Source organism: Perognathus longimembris, chromosome 7 (genome assembly GCF_023159225.1).
Source record: "Perognathus longimembris pacificus isolate PPM17 chromosome 7, ASM2315922v1, whole genome shotgun sequence".
In the NCBI taxonomy this organism is placed as follows: Eukaryota; Metazoa; Chordata; class Mammalia; order Rodentia; family Heteromyidae; genus Perognathus; species Perognathus longimembris.
The window spans coordinates 20,220,672-20,240,500 of record NC_063167.1 but is presented as its reverse complement, the minus strand read 5'-3'; the positions used below and the strand labels follow the sequence as shown (position 1 = coordinate 20,240,500).

The following is a 19,829-nucleotide window of genomic DNA, read 5'->3' as shown; positions in this document are numbered from 1 at the left end:
CTTCCACACACATGCTTATTAATGAATATTCTTTCTTGTAGCCAAAGGTTACTGCAAAGGGACTGAGAATAGCTCAGATCAAACAACCCAGATACAAGTGTGAGGACTTATAGTTAATTCCCAGAGCCCAGCAAAGCAAAAGCATCTTTCAAATTGCCTCCTACTTCAGTCTGATAAGTGGTGGGGGTAGGGGGACTGAGTAAACTGGAACCTGCTCTGAGTCTAACAGCCTTGAGCCCACAGGCCCGCTGCTTACAAATGTGCCTTTTAAAGAGTCTTGGTGGGCTGGGAATGTGGCTTAGTGGTAGTATGCTTGCCTAGCATGCATGAAGCTCTGGGTTTGATTTCTCAGTACCACATAAACAGAAGAGAAAAAAAAAAGAATCTGTGTTGTTATTATTTATTTATTTAGTGCTGGTTCTGGGGCTTGAGGTCTAGCCTGGGCACTGTCCCTGAACTCTTTTGCTCAAGGCTATTGTTTTACCATTTGGCCACTTGAGCCACAGCTCACCCTGGCTGTTTTTGGTGGTTAATTGGAGATGAGTGTCTCATGGACTTTCCTCCTCAGGCTGATTTTGCACCATAATTCTCAGATCTCAGCTTCCTGATATTATTGTTTTTATTTATTTATTGTGGTGCTGGGGATGGAATCCAGTCTCTCAGGCGTACTAAAGAACCTTACCACTGAGCTACACCTTTAGCCCTGTAGCCCTGTTGCTTATTACTGTTTTGTTTTGTTTTTTGGGTTTTGTTTTGTTTTTTGTTTTTTGTTTTGCCAGTCCTGGGCCTTGGACTCAGGGCCTGAGCACTATCCCTGGCTTCTTTTTGCTCAAGGCTTGCACTCTGCCACTTGAGCCACAGAGCCACTTCTGGCTTTTTTCTATATATGTGGTGCTGAGGAATCGAACCCAGGGCTTTATGTATAGGAGGCAAGCACTCTTGTCACTCTACCCAGCCCCTGATTATTACTCTTGATAAAGAACAGCCTTGATTTAGCTCAGGGTCTGCCCTCTTTGCTGTCAGCCCCGCAGGTCCAGAAAACTCAGGGCCAGTGGCGGCCCCACGCGGCTTTTGCAGGACCGACAAGCCCTGGGAATTGGTGTGGTGTCGCCCCCTACAGGTTATAATCAGTATTGCTGGAGCCCAATCTACTGGAGCCCAATCTACCAGAGCACAACCCTGAACCATCAGGCTGCATCCGTGGTTCAAGGTAGGTGATCTGCACAGGTGCAAGCCAGCATTCCAGACAGTGGTCAGCGAGGATGTGTATAGAAGAAACACAACAGGGCGCTGGTGGCTCACACCTGTGATCCTAGCTACTCAGGAGGCTGAGATCTGAGGATCAGGGTTCAAAGCCAGCCCGGCAGGAAAGTCTGTGAGACTCTTATCTCCAATTAGTCACAGCAAGAGCAGGAAGTGGCACTGTGATTCAAGTGGTAGAGCATTAGCCTTGAGCAAAAAGGAGCTCAGGGACAGTGCCCAAGCCCAGAGTTCAAGCTCGAGGAGTGGCAAGAGGGGGGGGGGTGGAGGAGGAGGAGAGGAGAGAGAGAGAGAGAGAGAGAGAGAGAGAGAGAGAGTCACACTATGCACCCAGGCTGCCCTCAGACTCATCCAGCTCAGCTTCCTGAGTGCTGAGATTACAAACATGAAAAATCTCTCCCTACCTTTTTGTGCTGGGACAAGAGCTTGTACTCAGAGTCTTCATAGCTGGTGCTCTCAACACTTGAGCATTGCCTCCAGCCAAGCTATTTTCCCTGGGCTGGCTTTGAACCTCTGTCCTCCAGGTCTCAGTTCCCTGAGCTGCTAGCATTATAGGTATGAGCCACAGGTACTGGGCTATGAACAAAATCTTTATTACCTCACAAATATATTCCTAAACCTCAATTTTTCTTTCTTTTCTTTCCTTTAGTTTTTCTTCTCTTCCTTCCTTCCTTTTTTGTGCTAGCAGTGGGACTTGAACTTGGTGCCTTATATTTTCACTTGGCTATTTGGCTCAAGGATGGCACTCTTCCACTTGAGCCACACCTCCAACTTCCAGTATTTTTCTAAAAAATTAGAGATAAGAATCTCATGGATTTGTCTGCCCAGGTTGGTTTGAACCAGGATCCTCAGATTCAGCCTCCTGAATAACTAGGATTTATAGGCATGAGCCACTAGCCTGAGCTTGAGTTATAATAGTGTGTTGCACTTTCCTGCATGTGGGAGTCTGGACTCCCACATGCAGGAAAGTGATATATATACGTGCAGGAAAGTGCATATATATATTTATATATAGCAAAAAAGCAGGGCTAGAGAAGTGTTTCAAGTGGTTGAACAAGCAACCATCTGCGCAAGCAGCTTGGGCAAACTTGAGGCCCTGAGTCTTCAAATCTCAGTCTCTCTCTCTCTCTCTCTCTCTCTCTCTCTCTCTCTCTCTCTCTCTCTCTCTCTCTCTCTCCATCCCTATCTATCATCTATCTATTTATCATCTATCTATCTACCTGTCTATCATCTATCCCCCCCCCCCCCACGACCTTCCTCCTACCTCTTGGTTGTGTATGGGAACTCTTGGCACAAAGAAACTGAACAAGATGGCCTCCACCTGTAGCAAGCAATAGGAATGTGGTCCTCGTGTCCCAGCCCTCTTTGGCTGCCTTTCACTGTCCTAGGAAGAGGGTATTCATTGTGCATTCCATGATGAGCACCTGGGTTCCGGGAGCTTGGCTTCCCATGGGGATATCAGGAGTACCGGAGCACAGCGGAGGGACTGCTGTCCGCAGCTCCACCTCCCTGCCCTCTGCTGCCCCCCAATCCCCCAGCACACCCCTCTGCCAGTCACTCGTATCCCCACCCTGTCCCAGTTTTCCAGCCATGGGAATTATTATATAAGAGATGTAAGAGGGACCCTTCATGCTGAGACCCCTGCCCAGAGTGGTGGACAAGAGCTCACCCAAGATGGTATCTGCTCTCAACTTTCTTCCTTTCTTTATTCTTTTCTGTGCTGGGTTATAGAAGGACTTCAGGGGCTCATATATGCTAGGCGAGTTCTACCTATGAGCTATAGCCCTAGCCTTTGTTACAACCTTTCTGATTCTGATTTTTTTGGTGGAGGATTAGAAGGGTTAGAATCTTCTATTTTTCTGGCAGGGCTCAGCTATCCTGAGTTCAGTTCTCACCTTAGGAGTTTGCAGCAGGGAATAGGCTTACTCTAAACCTTTGCCACACGAGGGCTCCTGGGGGGGCTGCTCACTGAGGACTGGGGGGAATGGGGAAGCACTGGGAGGTGGCAGCTGAGCTCCAGTCACTCCCCCTCCTGAGCAAGGCCTGAGAGGGAGCCCCAGCAATGAACCTGGTGACCCTTGACTGCACTTTATGCATCAGGAACTGTGGCTTTTAGAAGAAAAATCCAGTGACTGCCAACATCGCCAAGGGAGGGAGGGAAAGAGGAAGGGAGGGAAGATAAATATCCAGGTCAGTGCCTCTCCCCCTCCTTCTGCTCCTGCATGTCTCCTACTGGCCAACCCCCTCACCTGAAGCTAGCAGGCCAGGGTGCTGTGAGATGCCTAGGCTGCCCCGGGCCAGAGCAGGGCAGAGAAGCACACAAAGTGAAGTTAGAGCTGGGAGCCAGCGGCTCACATCTGTAACCCTAGCCACTTAGGAGACTGAGCTCTAAGGATCATGGTTCAAAGCCAGCCTGGACAGAAAAGTCTGTGAGACTCTTCTCTCCAATTTACCACCAAAAAGCCAGAAGTGGATCTGTGGCTCCAGTGGTAGAGTGCTAGCCTTGAGCAAAAAGAAGCTCAGGGACAGTGCCCAGGCCCTGAGTTCAAGCCCCAGGACTTGCACCAAAATATATAAATAGAAGCCGGGTGCTGGTGGCTCATGCTTGTGATCCTAGCTACTCAGGAGGCTGAGATCTGAGAATCATAATTCAAAGCCAGCCTGGGCAGGAAAATCCATGATACACTTATCTCCAATTAACCACCAGAAAACCGGAAGTGGCATTGTGGCTCAAGTGGTAGAATGTTAGCCTTGAGCTGAAGAGCTCAGAGACAGCTCCCAGGCCCAGAGTTCAAGCTCCAGGACCAAAAAAAAGAAAAGAGAAAATGAAGTTAGGTGGAGAGTAGCCAGCCTGATTAAGTCTCTTTCCCTGGATGTGGCTTTACTCATCTTTTGAAGCAGCGTCTGTGCCTGGCTCTGAAACCCTTCCTCATTCTCCCAGGACCAGGTTATGCTGTCCACAAAGCCTCAGTGTCCAGTCCTGGAGCCAGCCTCCACCTCCTGGCCTCCCCCTTACCACATCACTGCCATTCTGGCCTCCTCTACAAGGCGAGTTTCTTGAAGGCCTGGACTAGATGAAGCGGTTAGCTCTGACGCAGACTCAGCACCCAAGTGCCAATATGAACCACAGGAACTGATTCCTGCAATCTTGCCTACCTCAAGCTGCCTTAGTGGGCACACTGAGTGTATGCCTGCCTTCAGGAGTCCATTGAGGTCCCTTGGTGGTAGATGTCTGATGTAGGCCTGGCACACAGCAGGTGTCGAATGTTGTCAGAATTGGCCTAAATAGGACCATCCTCTTTCCTTCTGTAATCCAACACGTTTTCCTGCTACATGCCAGGCCCTGTGCAGGTCCCTGAGGACACAATGGTGAATAAGATGTACAAAATCCTGCTCTAGAATGGGGACCTCTATTCTAGGTAGGGGCTGTCCAGAGAATAAGGGGGTGGTGGGATAAACAGTCAGTGGATGGATGTTAGGGAGTGTGACACTACTGAGATGCTAATACTGTGGGCTGAAGGGGGAGTGGAAACAGGGATGTGAGGAGTAGAAGGAAGGGTGTTCTAGGCAGAGGGAACACCAAGGATGAAGGTCCAGAGATGGAGGAGTTTCTGGATCCTTGAGGATTCAGTGTTTCAGCTTAAAGGGCTTTGGAGGGGCTGGGTGCTGGTGGCTCATACCTGTAATCCTAGCTACTCAGGAAGCTGAGGTCTGAGTATGGAGGTTCAAAGCCAGCCTGAACAGAAACGTACTTATCTCCAATTAAGGAGCAAAAAGTCAGAAGTGGAGGTTGGCTCAAGTGATAGAGCAGCAGCCTTGAGTTAAAAAAAAAAAAAAAAAAAAAAAAAAGCTAAGCAAGAGCCTGAGGCCCTGAGTTCAATCCCCAGTACTAGCAAAAAAAAAAAAAAAAAAAAAAAAAAAAGGCATAGGGGAAGCAAGGAGGGGTTAAGGATGCTCTCTTGGGGGACTGCCCAGATCAGCCCCTAAGAAGGGGTTGGGGGGAAGGATGGGCCTTCTGAATGCCACCCTTGCTGCCTGTTGCCTAGTACCGACAGCAAACAGCAGGCTGGCCAGCTTGCCCTTCCTCCCTTGCTCCCCTCTGACTGGCAGCAGCTGTCAGACAAGCAGCTGCTGAGGTGCTGCCAGCCTCCTCCCCTGAATACTTCAGGGCTAAGTCAGAAAATGACCAGCAGCCTCCAAAACCCGGCTTTTCCCCCCGGCATACCTTACAAGGGTATATTGGGCTGCCTGGGTGTTAATCTTCCACCCACTCCCTTTGCACTAAACAGAGGGATATAAATATACAGCCGCAGGCAGCACCCTCCAAGGGGATGAATGGACCTACACAGCCCTAGTCACAAAGAGGCCCCGTCAGCACATTTGCTTGTGAGGACCCCCTAGCTCTCCATCACAGTCAAACATCTGCCCCCAGTCATACACACAATCACAACCACACATGCCACACAAAGTTGCCCTCACCAGTGAGAGGCCCATTTCCCCTAAAGAAAAATCCCACCACTGGATGGCTCACCCCTGTAATCCTACCAACTCAGGAGGCTGAGATCTGAGGATCACAGTTCGAAGCCAGCCTGGGCAGTAATGTCTGTGAGACTCTTAATTCCAATAAACTACTCAGAAAAAAAAAAAGCCAGAAGTGGCACTGTCGCTCAAGTAGTAAACTGTTAGCCTTGAGCAAAAGAAGTTCAGGGATAGTGCTGAGGCCCTGAGTTCAAGCCCAGGACTGGCATAGATAGATAGATAGATAGATAGATAGATAGATAGATAGATAGATAGATAGATAGATAGATAGATAGATAGATAGATAGATAGATGGATGATAAATTCACCATGTGTACCATTCCCATACCCAACCACACACACACTCTCCATATATGACCAGTCACCAGAATCACGCATGGACACACAATCCCACCGTCTCCCACTCCACACATGGAACCACGTTCCCAGCTGTGGCCCCTGGATCACCACACTCAAGCCTCCACCCATTCCACCCCAGCCCACGATGGGAGGATGGGAGCCTCTTTGATGAAACCCAGGCGGCAGCCCCTAGGCCTGTGAAGCACACAAGCCCTCCTCCCCCAACACAAGGACCGAGGGGAAAGAATCACATGGGGCAGAATGTGAGGCCCTGGTCTGGAAAGGGGAGCAGACGTTGACCCTTGGCGCTGGGAGGCTGAGGATTTGGGGGGGGGGGGGCGCGCTTGCGGTGAACTCGGCAGGAGCTGAATGTGGGTGACCCCTGGAGCTGAGGGGGGCCACCATATGCCGGGTGTGTGAAACGGATTCGACCTAAGAGCTTGAAGCCCCTAAACCTCAGGCTAAAAGCCCCGGGTCCTAGGCGTCTGGCCCTCACCCCCTGCGCCCCCACGGACAGGGCCAGCGCTCCCGGGTCGGCACAGGCCCCTGTGAGGGCTGGGGGAGGCAGGGGGGCTCGGCCCCCCCATCGCCCCCTCCTCCAGGACCCCCCAAGGCTCTCCCCCCCACCCCCAGGGTTGTTGGGGGAGGGGCGGCCACTCCCCGCCCTCCTCCCCGCCCCCCCCCCCAGCCCAGCACACACACCTCCCGCGCCCGGAGCCAAGTGGGCGCGCCCGGCCGGGGCCGGGATCCGGTGTCGGCTGCAGCTGGCAGTGCGGCGGGCGGGCGGGCGCCGAGCAGCGCCTGCGGGGCCGGCTATTAATAACGCGCCCGCCGGAGCCCGGGTCGCGCAGCCATGGCCAGCCCGGAGCCCGGCGGGGACGGCGCCGCCCAGGCCCCGAGGTAGGATGATCGGGGGGCCCCTGTGGGACGGGGGTGCCGCACGGCTTCTCTCCTCCCATCCGTGACCTCTTTCTCCGGGCTGGGAGCAGTGGTCCAGGCCGGGTGGGGCACGGGGCGGAGCTACCCGGGGAAGGGAGATGAGGAGCCCTGGCACGGGGTACCCCTGGTGATTGTGGTGCCCCTGTTGATTGTGGCTTTTTGTAATTCCCTCCCCCTCCTCCACACTGTGAGAATTAACCCTTTCAGGCTATCCACCGCTCACAATCTCCTTGTCCCACCTGGCCAAAGACAGCATTTGTGTTCCTTGCTCCAAACTAGGAATGGCGAGCGGAGAACTAGTTGGGACTTGGCTGCTGGAAGCCGCTTGGTGCAAGGTGGGGTTTGTGCCAGCTTGAAGTTAGGAGTCTGTTCAGGCAGCTCGTTCCCTCTGGTGTGGCTTGGGGTGGGGGCAGGGAAGGTCAACTGTCTCAGCTCAGGGGAGGGCCTGGGCTTGGCAGGGCCCCATCTCATCACCATGAGCGTACCCCTAGTTTGGGGCACGTGACCTGCGGATGGGGTGATAGAGGAGTATTTCTGCTCCAGGTCAGACTCTAGCCATAGGTCTTCCTGGTGTGTCAAGAGGTGGAGGGACAACTATACTTTGTCTGTCACGTGGGGGTGTCAGGCCTGCCCGGTGCCACACCCAGACACAGGACAGAGTTGTCTAGAGATAGTGAGAGCAGCAGAGGCTGGCTGCCTGGGGCCCCAGGAAGCCTAAGGTCACCCCCCCCACACACCCAGCTCAACTCACTTCATCTCTCTGGGCCTCTCCTTTCCCAGCTCCAGAGAGAAGCCAGTGTGAGGGCAGCAGGTGGCACCCAGGGTGGGGTTTTGGCCATGCCTGGGGGTCAGGATGCCTGGCTTTTACATCCAGCTAGGACACTTGACCTTGGGCAAGTTTCCTTCTGAGAGCTCAGTGGGTGTCTGCCCGGTTTCCTTCCTAGGGCCCCAACATGGAGCCCAAAGCAGAACTATGCTTGTCATTACAAAATTCAACCAGGTAGGCTCGTGCACTTCAGTAGTGCAAAAGCACCAGGCGTGGATCTGAGCTGCACTCAGTGTCCTGATAAAGGTGCACTTTCTTGGGAAAAATCTCTTAGGAGAGATGGAGTATGAACAGGGCTTGAAGAAGGAGTAGGAAGTTGTTAGGTAACTGGGTGCTGATGGCTCACACCTGTAATCCTAGCTACCCAGGAGGCTGAGATCTGAGGATCATGGTTCAAAGCCAGCCTAGCAGGAAAGTCCATGAGACTCCAATTAACCACCAGGAAACTAGATGTGGTGCTGCAGCTCCAAGTGGTACAGTGTTGGCCTTGAGCAAAACAGCTCAAGCTATTTAAGCCCCACAACTGACAAAAACAAAGTTGTTGGGCAGATAGGTTTTTCATTTTGTTTTGTGTTAGAGATCAAACCCAGTGCCTCCCACTTAGTAGGCTCTGCCCCTGAGCTACACCTCCAGCCCTTGAAAGATGTTCTGAGTGCTGTGTGTCAAGCTGTATTATTTTACTGTGTGTGTGTGTGTGTGTGTGTGTGTGTGTGTGTGTGTGCGTACACGTACACATGCTGGTACTGGGGCTTGAACTCAGAGCCCTGTACTCTCATTTGTTTTTTTTTCACTCAAAGCTATTGCTCTACCACTTGAGCCACACCTCCTTCTCTTTCTTTTTTTGCTGGTTGATTGGAGATAAGAGTCTCATAGACTTTCTTGCTCAGACTGGCTTCGAACCACAATCCTCAGATCTCAGCCTCCTGAGTAGCTAGGATTACAGGCATGAGCCACTAGCACCCAGCATTTTTTTTGGTGGGGGGCAGTCCTGGGGCTCGAACTCTGGGGTTGGGCACTGTCCCTGATAATTTTTTGCTCATGGCTAGTACTCTACCACTGGAGCCACAGTGCCACTTCCAGTTCTGTGATTAATTGGAACTAAGAGTCTCATGGACTTACCTGACTAGGTTGGCTTCCAACCACAATCCTCAGATCTCAGCCTCCTGAGTAGCTAGGATCGTAGGCATGAGCCACTGGTGCCCACATTTTTTTTTTTTTTTTGTCAGCCATGGGTCTTGAACTCTGGGCCTGGGCACTGTCTCTGAGCTCTTCAGATGAAGGCTAGCATTCTACCACTTGAGCCACAGCACCTCTCTGGATTTCTGGTGATTAGTTGGAGATAAGAGTCTCACAGACTTTCTTGCCTGGGCTGGCTTTGAATCTTGATCCCCAGATCTCAGCCTCCTGAGTAGTTAGGATTACAGGCGTGAGCCACTGGCACCCAGCTGGTGCCCAGCTTTTAAGTGAGTTTTTACTCTGTGCTTTTGATTTCCATCTGTACAGTTGGGGATAGGAAAAGTGAATTCTACAAATAACTTTTCATGTAAAATGCTTACCGTAGTGCCTTGAACATGGTAAGTGACTCCAAAGTGTGGTTGTACAGGAACATGGTGGGAAGGCCTTCCTTGGCTAGGATACATAATAAGCTCTAACTTAATCCTAAGTTCCCAATAAAGATTTTTTTCCCTTCAAAATCATGCACACTATCCTCTTATCTAACAGCCCATGGGTTCCAGGGGTTTAACCTTCCTGCTCATCAAAGCGGCTTCTAGAAACTGCAAAAATGCCTGACCTCATACAGTACCCTGCTTTGCAAGGTATGCCTGGCTGACTGAGCAGGTGCTTCTGCTTGGGGCTGGGAGCTCTACCTTTCCAGATGATATGGGCTGTTCACTAGACAGAAGGCATTTGGGAAGCTGTATTTCTCAGTCAGATCCTTCAGATATTGTAGATTCAGAGTGGGAGGTGTGAAAAGTTAACACATGTTCTGGGTTGTTGGGCACTGGGTGGGTTGTAGGAGTAATGCGAATTGGGCTAAAAAAGGGAATTGGGGGTCACATTTTGAAGATTTTGCGCCTGTGAAGTGGAGCAACCTTATGTTGTACAAGCTAACTGCAGGACTGGAGAGAACAGCCTGAAGTAAGGAGTTCGGAGGCCCATTAGAAGGCTGGAGCAAAATGTAGAGAAGAGAGAATGACTTGGACAAGGGCCCTGGCAGTGAGTTGGAGAAGAGAGGAGGGAGACCAGAGACTTTCTGATGTAGAAACATTCTCAGTTGAGTTGGCTAAATTGGGCAGGGAAAGAGGCATCTCAAGATTTCTTCGGGAGCCGGGCACTGTTGGTTCACGCCTATAATCCCAGTACTCAGGAAGCTGAGATCTAAGGATCATGGTCTGAAGCCAACTCTGACAGAAAAGTACATGACAGTCTTATCTCCAGTTAACGAGCAAAAAGCAAGAAGTTGGAGGAGTGACTCAAGTGGTAGAGCGGCAGCCTTGAGTGAAAAAAACAAGTAAAATATGAGGCACTAAGTTCAAGCCCTAGTACCCACAGACACACAAAAATAGAATTAAAGATGTCTTGCTGGTCAACTTGAATGTGTTTCTCTGAACTGAACAATATGCAGAAAGCTTCAGAAGAACAATAATTTGGGGTGATATCAGATGAAGAAAACCACCAAAATCTCTTCTCTAGCAAGTTCATACAAATGGATGGCATAGATGATTGTTGAAGGCATCTCCAGGTATAAGGTTTCTGGCGCAGCTGGGCGCTGGTGGCTCACGCCTGTAATCCTAGCTACTCAGGAGGCTGAGACCTGCGGATCAAGGTTTAAAGCCAGCCCAAGCAGGAAAGGTTGTGAGACTCTTATCTCTAATTAACCACCAGAAAACAAGAAGGAAATGGCACTGTAGTTCTAAGTGGTTGAGCACTAGCCTTGAGCAAAAAAAGCTCAGGGACAATACCCAGGCTCTGAGTTCTAGCTCTGTGACCCCCCCGCCCCCCCCAAAAAAAAGAGGGCTGGGGATATGGCCTAGTGGCAAGAGTGCTTGCCTTGTATACATGAAGCCCTGGGTTTGATTCCCCAGCACCACATATACAGAAAATGGCCAGAAGTGGCGCTGTGGCTCAAGTGGCAGAGTGCTAGCCTTGAGCAAAAAGAAGCCAGGGACAGTGCTCAGGCCCTGAGTCCAAGGCCCAGGACTGGCCAAAAAAAAAAAAATAATAAAAAGATTTTTCTGTGCAAGTGTTGAATAGGATGAAGCCAGTGATATCTGAGGTCTCTCTCTCTCTCTCTCTCTCTCTCTCTCTCTCTCTCTCTCTCTCTCACACACACACACACACACACACACACACACACACTTGGTGCTGATCCTGGGCCTTGAACTTAGGGCCTGGGTGCTATCCCTGAACGTTTTTGCTCGAAGATAGCACTCTACCACTTTGAACCACAGCTTTTTGGTAGTTAATTGGAGATAAGAGTCTCAGAGACTTTCATGCCCTAGCTGGCTTTGAACTGTGATCCTCAGATCTCAGCCTCCTGAGTTGTTAGGATTGCAGGCATTAGCCACCAGCACTCAGCTCCATCCTATTTTTTTTTTTTTTTTTTTGCCAGTCCTGGGGCTTGGATTCAGGGCCTGAGCACTGTCCCTGGCTGCTTTTTGCTCAAGGCCAGCACTCTGTCTCTTGAGCCATAGTGCCACTTCTGGCCGTTTTCTGTATATGTGGTGCTGGGGAATTGAACCCAGGGCTTCATGTATACAAGAGGAGCACTCTTGCCACTAGGCCATATTCCCAGCCCTCCATTCTACTTTTACGACACCATCTGTTCACCTGACATTTCAGTGTGTGACTGTTATATATAATGCTGCCGTGAGCATTCCTGAATAAAGGAACAAGTAACAATGGGCTGTATGTAGGAGGTAGATTGATACCAGGAAGGGGGCAGATGGGTAACCACAGGGATCTGAGAACATTTTAGGCCTGTGGCTAACGGTTCTAAATAACAAAGCTGCTGGCATTGGAGGTGCGCTTTCACTTTAAGTCATTTTTCTTGCAGGGGAACAAGAGCCAAGGCCAGTTCTCTTCAAGAGGAGAACTCTCGGTCCCTGAGTGAAGCTGCGACCTTGAACCCAGAAGCGACTCTATCTTTGGAGGGGACTGTGGACCTAGAAGACATTCTCTATCTGGGAGGGGACTTTGAAGATACTGTCGATGTGGAAGAGACTGAGAAGCCAGAGGAGCTGCTGTTTATTGAGGAGACGGGGCAGACAGAGGAAGCCCTGGACTTGGAAGAGCCCACAAGTCCCCCTGAGACACTGCATGTGAATCCAGATGAGGGACAATGTCGGGGGGAGCCTGTGGAGCCCGCCGAGAGCCCAAGCCCAAAGCAGAGTATCTGTGAAGGACAGATGGTCACAAGGGAGGAGAAATCGAAGCCTGAGGAGAGGCTCGGAGCTGAGCCAAGTCCCAGCACAGAGGAGAGCCTGAGTGCAGAGGACCTGGAACGGCTGGAGGGCCGTTTCCAGCAGTGTGTGCAAGCCGTGGCCCAGCTCGAAGAGGAGCGGGACCAGCTTATCCATGAGCTGGTGCTGCTCCGGGAGCCAGCCCTGCAGGAGGTGCAGCAAGTCCACCAGGACATCCTGGCTGCCTACAAGCTGCATGCCCAGGCGGAGCTGGAGAGGGACGGGCTCAGGGAAGAGATCCGGCTGGTCAAGCAGAAGCTGTTCAAAGTGACCAAGGAGTGCGTGGCCTATCAGTACCAGCTGGAGTGTCGCCAGCATGACGTGGCTCAGTTTGCAAATTTTCGGGAAGAACTGACTAACAAGGCAGCCCAGCTCTCGGGGGAGCTGTCCCAACTCCAGGATGACCATCAGAAGCAAAAGGAGCAGTTGAGGCAACAACTAGAAGCACCCCCAAACCAGAGGGATGGGCACTTTCTCCAGGAGAGCCGACGGCTGTCTACCCAGTTTGAAAGTCTCCTTGCAGAAAGCCGCCAGGGCCTGGAGGAGGAGTACGAGCCGCAGCTGCTGAGGCTCCTGGAGAGGAAAGAAGCTGGGACCAAGGCTCTACAGAAAACCCAGGCCGAGATCCAAGAGATGAAGGAAGCGCTGAGACCTTTGCAAGCAGAGGCTGGGCAGCTCCACCTGCAAAACCGGAACCTGGAGAATCAGATCACACTTGTGAGGCAGAAACGAGACGAAGAGGTCCAGCAGTACAGGGTAGGCCTCTTGGCTGTGCAATCAGGGGCCTTCTTTTAATGAGGGGAGCAGAAGGGTGGTTGGATTGCTTGTCTCTGGCTGGAAGATATTATCCTGTGTTGAAAGAACAGTTTGTTCTTTGGGGCCTCTGCTTTTTCTCCATTTATTTCATTGTCAGGCTGATAGTTTTGCATTTTGTTTACTCAGCATTTTTGGACCACCTATTTCATTTACTCTTTTTTTTTTTTTTTTTCCTCAAGGCTAGCATTCTACCACTTGAGCCACAGCGCCACTTCTGGCCATTTCCTGTATATGTGGTGCTGGGGAATCAAACCCAGGGCTTCAAGTATACGAGGCAAGCGCTCTTGCCACTAGGCCATATCCCCAGCCCCTTCATTTACTCTTTTTTTTTTTTTTGCCAGTCCTGGGCCTTAGACTCAGGGCCTATGCACTACCCCTGGCTTCTTTTTGCTCAAGGCTAGCACTCTGCCACTTGAGCCACAGCGCCCCTTCTGGCCATTTTCTATATGTGTGGTGCTGGGGAATTGAACCCACGGCTTCATGTATACAAGGCAAGCACTCTTGCCACTAGGCCATATCCCCAGCCCACTTCATTTACTCTTTATTCACATTAATCCTAGGAGCTCTCTTCTCTTTCTCTCTCTCTCTCTCTCTCTCTCTCTCTCTCTCTCTCTTTTTGCCAGTCCTGGGGCTCCTGAGCTTCTCTTTGCTCAAGGCTAGTACTCTACCTCTTGAACCACAGCACGACTTTTGACTTTTTCAGTTTATGTGGTGTTGAGGAATTGAACCCAGGGCTTCATGCATGCTAGGCAAGCACTCTACTGCTAAGCCACGTTCCCAGCATCTTCTCTCTTTCTTTCAACCTTTTACCATGTAGTACAGATGGGCCTCCAGCTTTTTCTTTTTGTGCCAGTCCTGGGGCTTGAACTCAGGGCCTAGATGCTGTTCCTAAGCTTTTGTACTCAAGGCTAGTGCTCTACCACTTAAGCAACAGCTCCACTTCTGGCTTTTTGGTAGTTAATTGGAGATAAAAATCTCATGGATTTCCTGCCTGGGTTGTCTCTAGACTGTGATCCAATCCTCAGGTCTCAGCCTCTTAAGCTAGGATTACAGGTGAGCCACCAGTGCCTGGCTCCATTTTCTAATTCTAACTGAATGGTGGATATATGGATCTGGAGGGAATGAGGTCAAATGGAATAAATTCCTTCTTGGCTTCAGTCATTTGAGTTCTACCTATCCAATCTCATTAAAGTTGTCCAGTCTTTAGAATAGGTTGAAATCTATAAATATTCATTTTCCTTTTTTGTACATGTCACCATTTCCCTTGTCTTCAAGTTATTTCTGATTAAGTGTGAGCCAGTCCTAATCCCTTTTTGGACCAGAGTAGGATATAAATACGAAGTGAATAAACAATTACGTCTTCCCCTCCAGTCTGGGCTTTCAGAAGGTAGGGATGTTTTCCTTATCTCTGTTCTCTACATCACTCGTAGTGCCACGGACACATGTGTAGGTGCTGAGTTAAATTCTGCTGGCACTATGAAAGTTCAGTGTGGCCTCTTTTATAGCAGTATTTTTGTTTGTTTATGTGGTACTGAAGAATCGAACCCAGGGCCTCATGCATGCTAGGAAAGCGATGTGGCACGAAGCCACATTCCTAGCTTCTTTCATAGCATTATTGGAGATATGCATTACTTTGTATAAATTTAATTATCTTAAGTCCTTGCACAGATTTTTTTTTTTTTGGCCAGTCCTGGGGCTTGGACTCAGGGCCTGAACACTGTCCCTGGCTTCTTTTTGCTCAAGGTTAGCACTCTGCCACTTGAGCCACAGTGCCACTGTTGGCTTTTTCTGTTTATGTGGTGCTGAGGAATCAAACCCAGGGCTTCCTGTATGTGAGGCAAGCACTCTACCACTAGGCCATATTCCCAGCCCAAGATGCCCTATTTCATCTGCTTCATTTTCCATTTTTGTGCAGCCCTTGAGGCCTAGGCATTGTATGGCTTTACTATGAGCCACAGCTCCACTTCTGGCTTTTGTGGTAGACTTTCCTGCCCAAGCTGGCTTGGAACCACAATCCTCAGAACTCAGCTTCCTGGGTAGCTAGGATTACATGCATGAGTCACTGGCACACAGTCACTAGTCACTTCTGGCTTTTTGCTGGTTTCTTTTTTTGTTTTGGTTGTTGTTGTTTTCTTTTTCTTTTTTCTTTTTTTTTTTTTTTGCCAGTCGTGGGGTTTGGACTCAGGGCCTGAGCACTGTCCCTGGCTTCTTCCCGCTCAAGGCTAGCACTCTGCCACTTGAGCCACAGCGCCGCTTCTGGCCGTTTTCTGCATATGTGGTGCTGGGGAATCGAACCTAGGGCCTCGTGTATCTGAGGCAGGCACTCTTGCCACTAGGCTATATCCCCAGCCCCCTGGCTTCCTTTTTGCTCAAAGCTAGCACTCTACCACTTGAGCCACTGTGCCACTTCCGGCTTTTTCTGTTTATGTGGTGCTGAGGAATCGAACCCAGGGCTTCATGCATGCAAGGCGAGCACTCTACCACTAAGCCATATTCCCAGCCCTTTTTTTTTTTTTTTTTTTGGCCAGTCCTGGGCCTTGGACTCTGGGCCTGAGCACTGTCCCTGGCTTCTTCCCGCTCAAGGCTAGCACCCTGCCACCTGAGCCACAGCGCCCCTTCTGGCCATTTTCCATATATGTGGTGCTTTGGAATCAAACCGAGAGCTTCATGTGCAGGAGGCAAGCACTCTTGCCACTAGGCCATATTCCCAGCCCTGTTGTTGTTTTCTTTTTGTGGGTCCTAGGGATTGAACTCAGGGCCTGGGCTCTGTCCCTGAGCCTCTCTATGCACAAGGCTAGTGCTCTACCACTTCAGCCACCACAGCACCACTTCCGGCTTTTTCTGTTTATATAGTACTGAGGAATTGAACCTAGAGCTTTATGCATGCTTGGCAAGCACTCTTCCACTAAGCCACATTCCCAGTCCTCCCTGAGATCTTTTGCGCAAGGCTAGTACTCTACCACTTTGAGCCACAGTACCAGTTCCTGTTTTCTGGTGGCTAACAGGAGATAAGAGTGTCACAAACCAGGTGCCAGTGGCTCACACTTGTAATCCTAACTACTCAGGAGGCTGAGATTTGAGAATCAGGTTGAGGATCAAGGTTCAAAGCCAGCATGGGCAGAAAAGTACCGGTGAGGGGCTGGGAATATGGCCTAGTGGTAAAGTGCTCACCTCCAATACATGAAGCCCTGGGTTCAATTCCCCAACACCACATATATAGAAAAGGCCAGAAGTGGCACTGTGGCTCAAGAGGTAGAGTGCTAGCCTTGAGCAAAAAGAAGCCAGGGACAGTGCTCAGGCCCTGAGTCCAAGCCCAGGCCTGGCCAAAAAAAAAAAAAAAGAAGCCAGGGACAACACCCAGGCCCTGAGTCCACACCTCAGGACTGGCAACAAAAACAAAACAAATAAACAAAACAGGTTAGGCAGCGTGGCTTGGGAACTAGGCAGCAGTGTGCAGATGCCTCCCTTCAGATCATACTCTTTGGTGCATCCCTGTGAGGTGCCTAAGCAGGGCTCTGCACTAAAGTAAAGCCTTTGGACAATGGTGTTGGAAGCTGAGATTCAGTGAGAAGGTCAAACATTGCACAGTGGTGTGCCACAGCATAGTACCAAGGCAGACTCAGAGAACTGATAGTTTAGTCTTCTAACAATAGCATACACAAACTGGACTCATGTTTAGTCTTCTTAACAATCCAAGGTGAAGTCAACTGCCTCTTTACAATATGCCTTCCCACATCAAAACCCTCTTTGTCCCCCACTCTCATTAAGGATCTAAGCCAGCTAGTAGCTAAGCCAGAAACTGGCTCGCTGACATCTTCCTTACCTCATTTCTAGGCATTAATCCCAGGCAGACAGTTTCAGAGTGCATCTCCAGTATGCTTTTGGCAGAATGGGAAATGAACAGTTTATCTGAAGGCTCAACAGCCTCCTAGGAATCACATATTCCAACTTTGAACTTCTGAATGGGCCTGGGGATGTGACCCAGTGATAGAACATTCAGGTTGTATGCACAGTTGATGCCTAGCATGGAACATTTTTTTTTTACATGTACAAGTTCTTGAATCTGGTTTTACTTTTGAAATAATCTTTAAATCCCAGAGTCTGGTAAATAATTTATGAACTCTCCCAAACCTTTGAAAAACAAGACTTAATAGGTTCCTAAAAGATTCACAGGGAAGGGCTGGGGATATGGCCTAGTGGCAAGAGTGCTTGCCTTGTATACATGAGGCCCTGGGCTCAATTCCCCAGCACCACATATACAGAAAATGGCCAGAAGGGGTGCTGTGGCTCAAGTGGCAGAGTACTAGCCTTGAGCAAAAAGAAGCCAGGGACAGTGCTCAGGCCCTGAGTCCAAGCCCCAGGACTGGCAAAAAGAAAAAAAAAAAGATTCACAGGGAAATGGTCAGATCTTGAACAAATAATGTTGAGCGAGACAAGCCTAGAGCACAGAGAACAAAGGCGCATGGTCTCCCTGATATGTGGTTGGGGGGTGGGGTTGGGGAGGAGAACAGTAGAGGTCATGTCTGTAAAGTAACAAACTTCTTTTCAAATGGTATTTCCACGTTTTGGTCAGCAACTTTACATTATGTCTCTAAAACCAAACAATTACTGAATAAGGATAAAAAGGTCTAGGATAGACCTATCAGAGGTTCACAAGAACTCAACAGCTATGTACATATGATTATATAAGATGAGGCTAAGCAAAATGAACTCCAAGAGATGGAAACAGGAGGATTTTATCTTTGTCATTAGGTTTTATGTGCTAGGTGAATTTCCTGTGGCATACCTCATGTGGTTACTGTATATGATTTTGGTACACTGGATATTGTATATATGCGTATCTGAACTAGGAAAGGGAAAGAAAAATGAGGTAACAAATATGATAAGAAATGTACTCACTACCTTATTATGTAACTGTGCCCCCTCTGCACATCACTTTGTCAATAAAATTTAATTTAAAAAATAGGTTCCTAAAAGAAAAAGTTGCTAGCCAGGCACTGGTGGTTCACACCTATAATCCTAGTTGTTCAGGAGGCTGAGATCTGAGGATCACAGTTAAAAGTCAGTCCAGGGATAAAACCCTGTAAGACTTATCTCCAGTTAACCACCAGAAAACCACAGTGGCACTGTAGCTCAAAGTGGGAGAGTGCTAGTTTTGAGCAAAAAGAGTTTAGGGACAGTGCCCAGACCCTAAATTCAAACCTCATGACTTACAAAAAGAAAAGAAAATGTAGCTAAAGCAAGCATGCACTGGTGGCTTACACCGTAATCCTAGCTATTTAGGAAGCTGAGCTCTGAGGATCACAGTTCAAAGCCAACCTGGCAAGCTTGTAAGACTTATCTACAGTTAACTACCCCAAAAGCCAGAAGTAAAGCTGTGGCTCAAAGTGGCAGAATGCTAGCCTTGAGCAAAAGAGCTTAGGGACAGTGCCCAGGCCCTGAGTTCAAGCCCCATGACTGACAAAAAAAAAAAGCGGGGGGGGGGGCGCGCTGGGGATATGGCAAGAGTGCTTGCCTCCTATACATGAGGCCCTGAGTTCGATTCCCCAGCACCACATATACAGAAAATGGCCAGAAGTGGTGCTGTGGCTCAAGAGGTAGAGTGCTAGCCTTGAGCAAAAAGAAGCCAGGGACAGTGCTCAGGCCCTGAGTCCAAGCCCCAGGACTGGCCCCCAAAAAAAAGGGGGGGGGGGAGGCTGGGAATGTGGCTAAGCGGTAAAGTGTTTGCCTAGCATTCAGGATGCTCTGGGTTCTATTTCTCAGTACCACATAAACAAACAAACAAACAAAAAAGCCAGAAGTGGCACTGTGGCTCAAGTGATAAGAGTGCAAAGAAGCTCAGTAACAGTGTCCAGGCCAAGTTCAAGCCCCAGGACTGGCAAAACAAAAAACAAAACAAAACAAAAAACAGCTAGGTTGGAGGTATGGTTCAAGTGTCAAAGCACCAGCTGTAAGCAAACAATCTGAGGCAAAAAAAAAGTCAAGGGGGGAGTGGAATGGGGTGTGGTAAGTATAAGAAAATGAGGGGGGGTAATATTGTTTAAAAGGAAATGTAGGGGCTGGGAATATGGCAAAGTGCTTGCCTCACATACATGAAGCCTTGGGTTTGATTCCTTAGTACCACATATATAGAACAAGCCAGAAGTGGTGCTGTGGCTGAAGTGGTAAAGTGCTAGCCTTGAGGAAAAAGAAACCAGGGACAGTGCTCAGGCTCTGAGTTCAAGTTCTGGACTGACAAAAAAAAGTACTCATTACTTCTGTAACTGTAACCCCCATGTTCATCACCTTTACAATTAAAAAAAAAAAGTCAAGTTGGCCCTAAAGATCTGAGGATTGCAGTTTAAAACAAGCTGGGGGAGGAAGATCCATGGGAACTTTTTTTTTTTCTGGTCCTGGGACTTGAATGCAATGCCTGGGGGCTGTCCCTGAGCCTCTTTGTGCTCAGTGCTACTGAGCCACTTGAGCCACAGCACCTCTTCCAGCTTTTTCTGAGTACCTTATTGATGACTCTCATGGACTTTTCGGCCTAAGCTGGCTTCAAACCTTGATCCTCAGAGCTCAGCCTCCTGAGTAGCTAGGATAACAGGTGTGACTCACAGGTGCCTGGCTTGTCTATGGGACTTTTATCACCAATTAACCACCAAAAA

General features: G+C 49.4%; 1 protein-coding gene across 2 annotated transcripts in view; it reads left to right on the top strand.

Annotated features, from left to right (window-relative positions):
* Positions 1-6,897: 6,897 nt before the first annotated feature.
* The window catches only part of Sync (syncoilin, intermediate filament protein), an 18,806-nt gene continuing 5,874 nt past the window's right edge, over positions 6,898-19,829 (top strand). For both annotated transcript variants that reach the window (XM_048350782.1, XM_048350781.1), the window contains exons 1-2: positions 6,898-7,038; positions 11,961-13,122. In XM_048350782.1, coding sequence (XP_048206739.1) covers positions 6,992-7,038; positions 11,961-13,122 — 1,209 coding nt within the window. In that variant the 5' untranslated portion in view covers positions 6,898-6,991. The remainder of the gene's footprint in view (positions 7,039-11,960; positions 13,123-19,829) is intronic.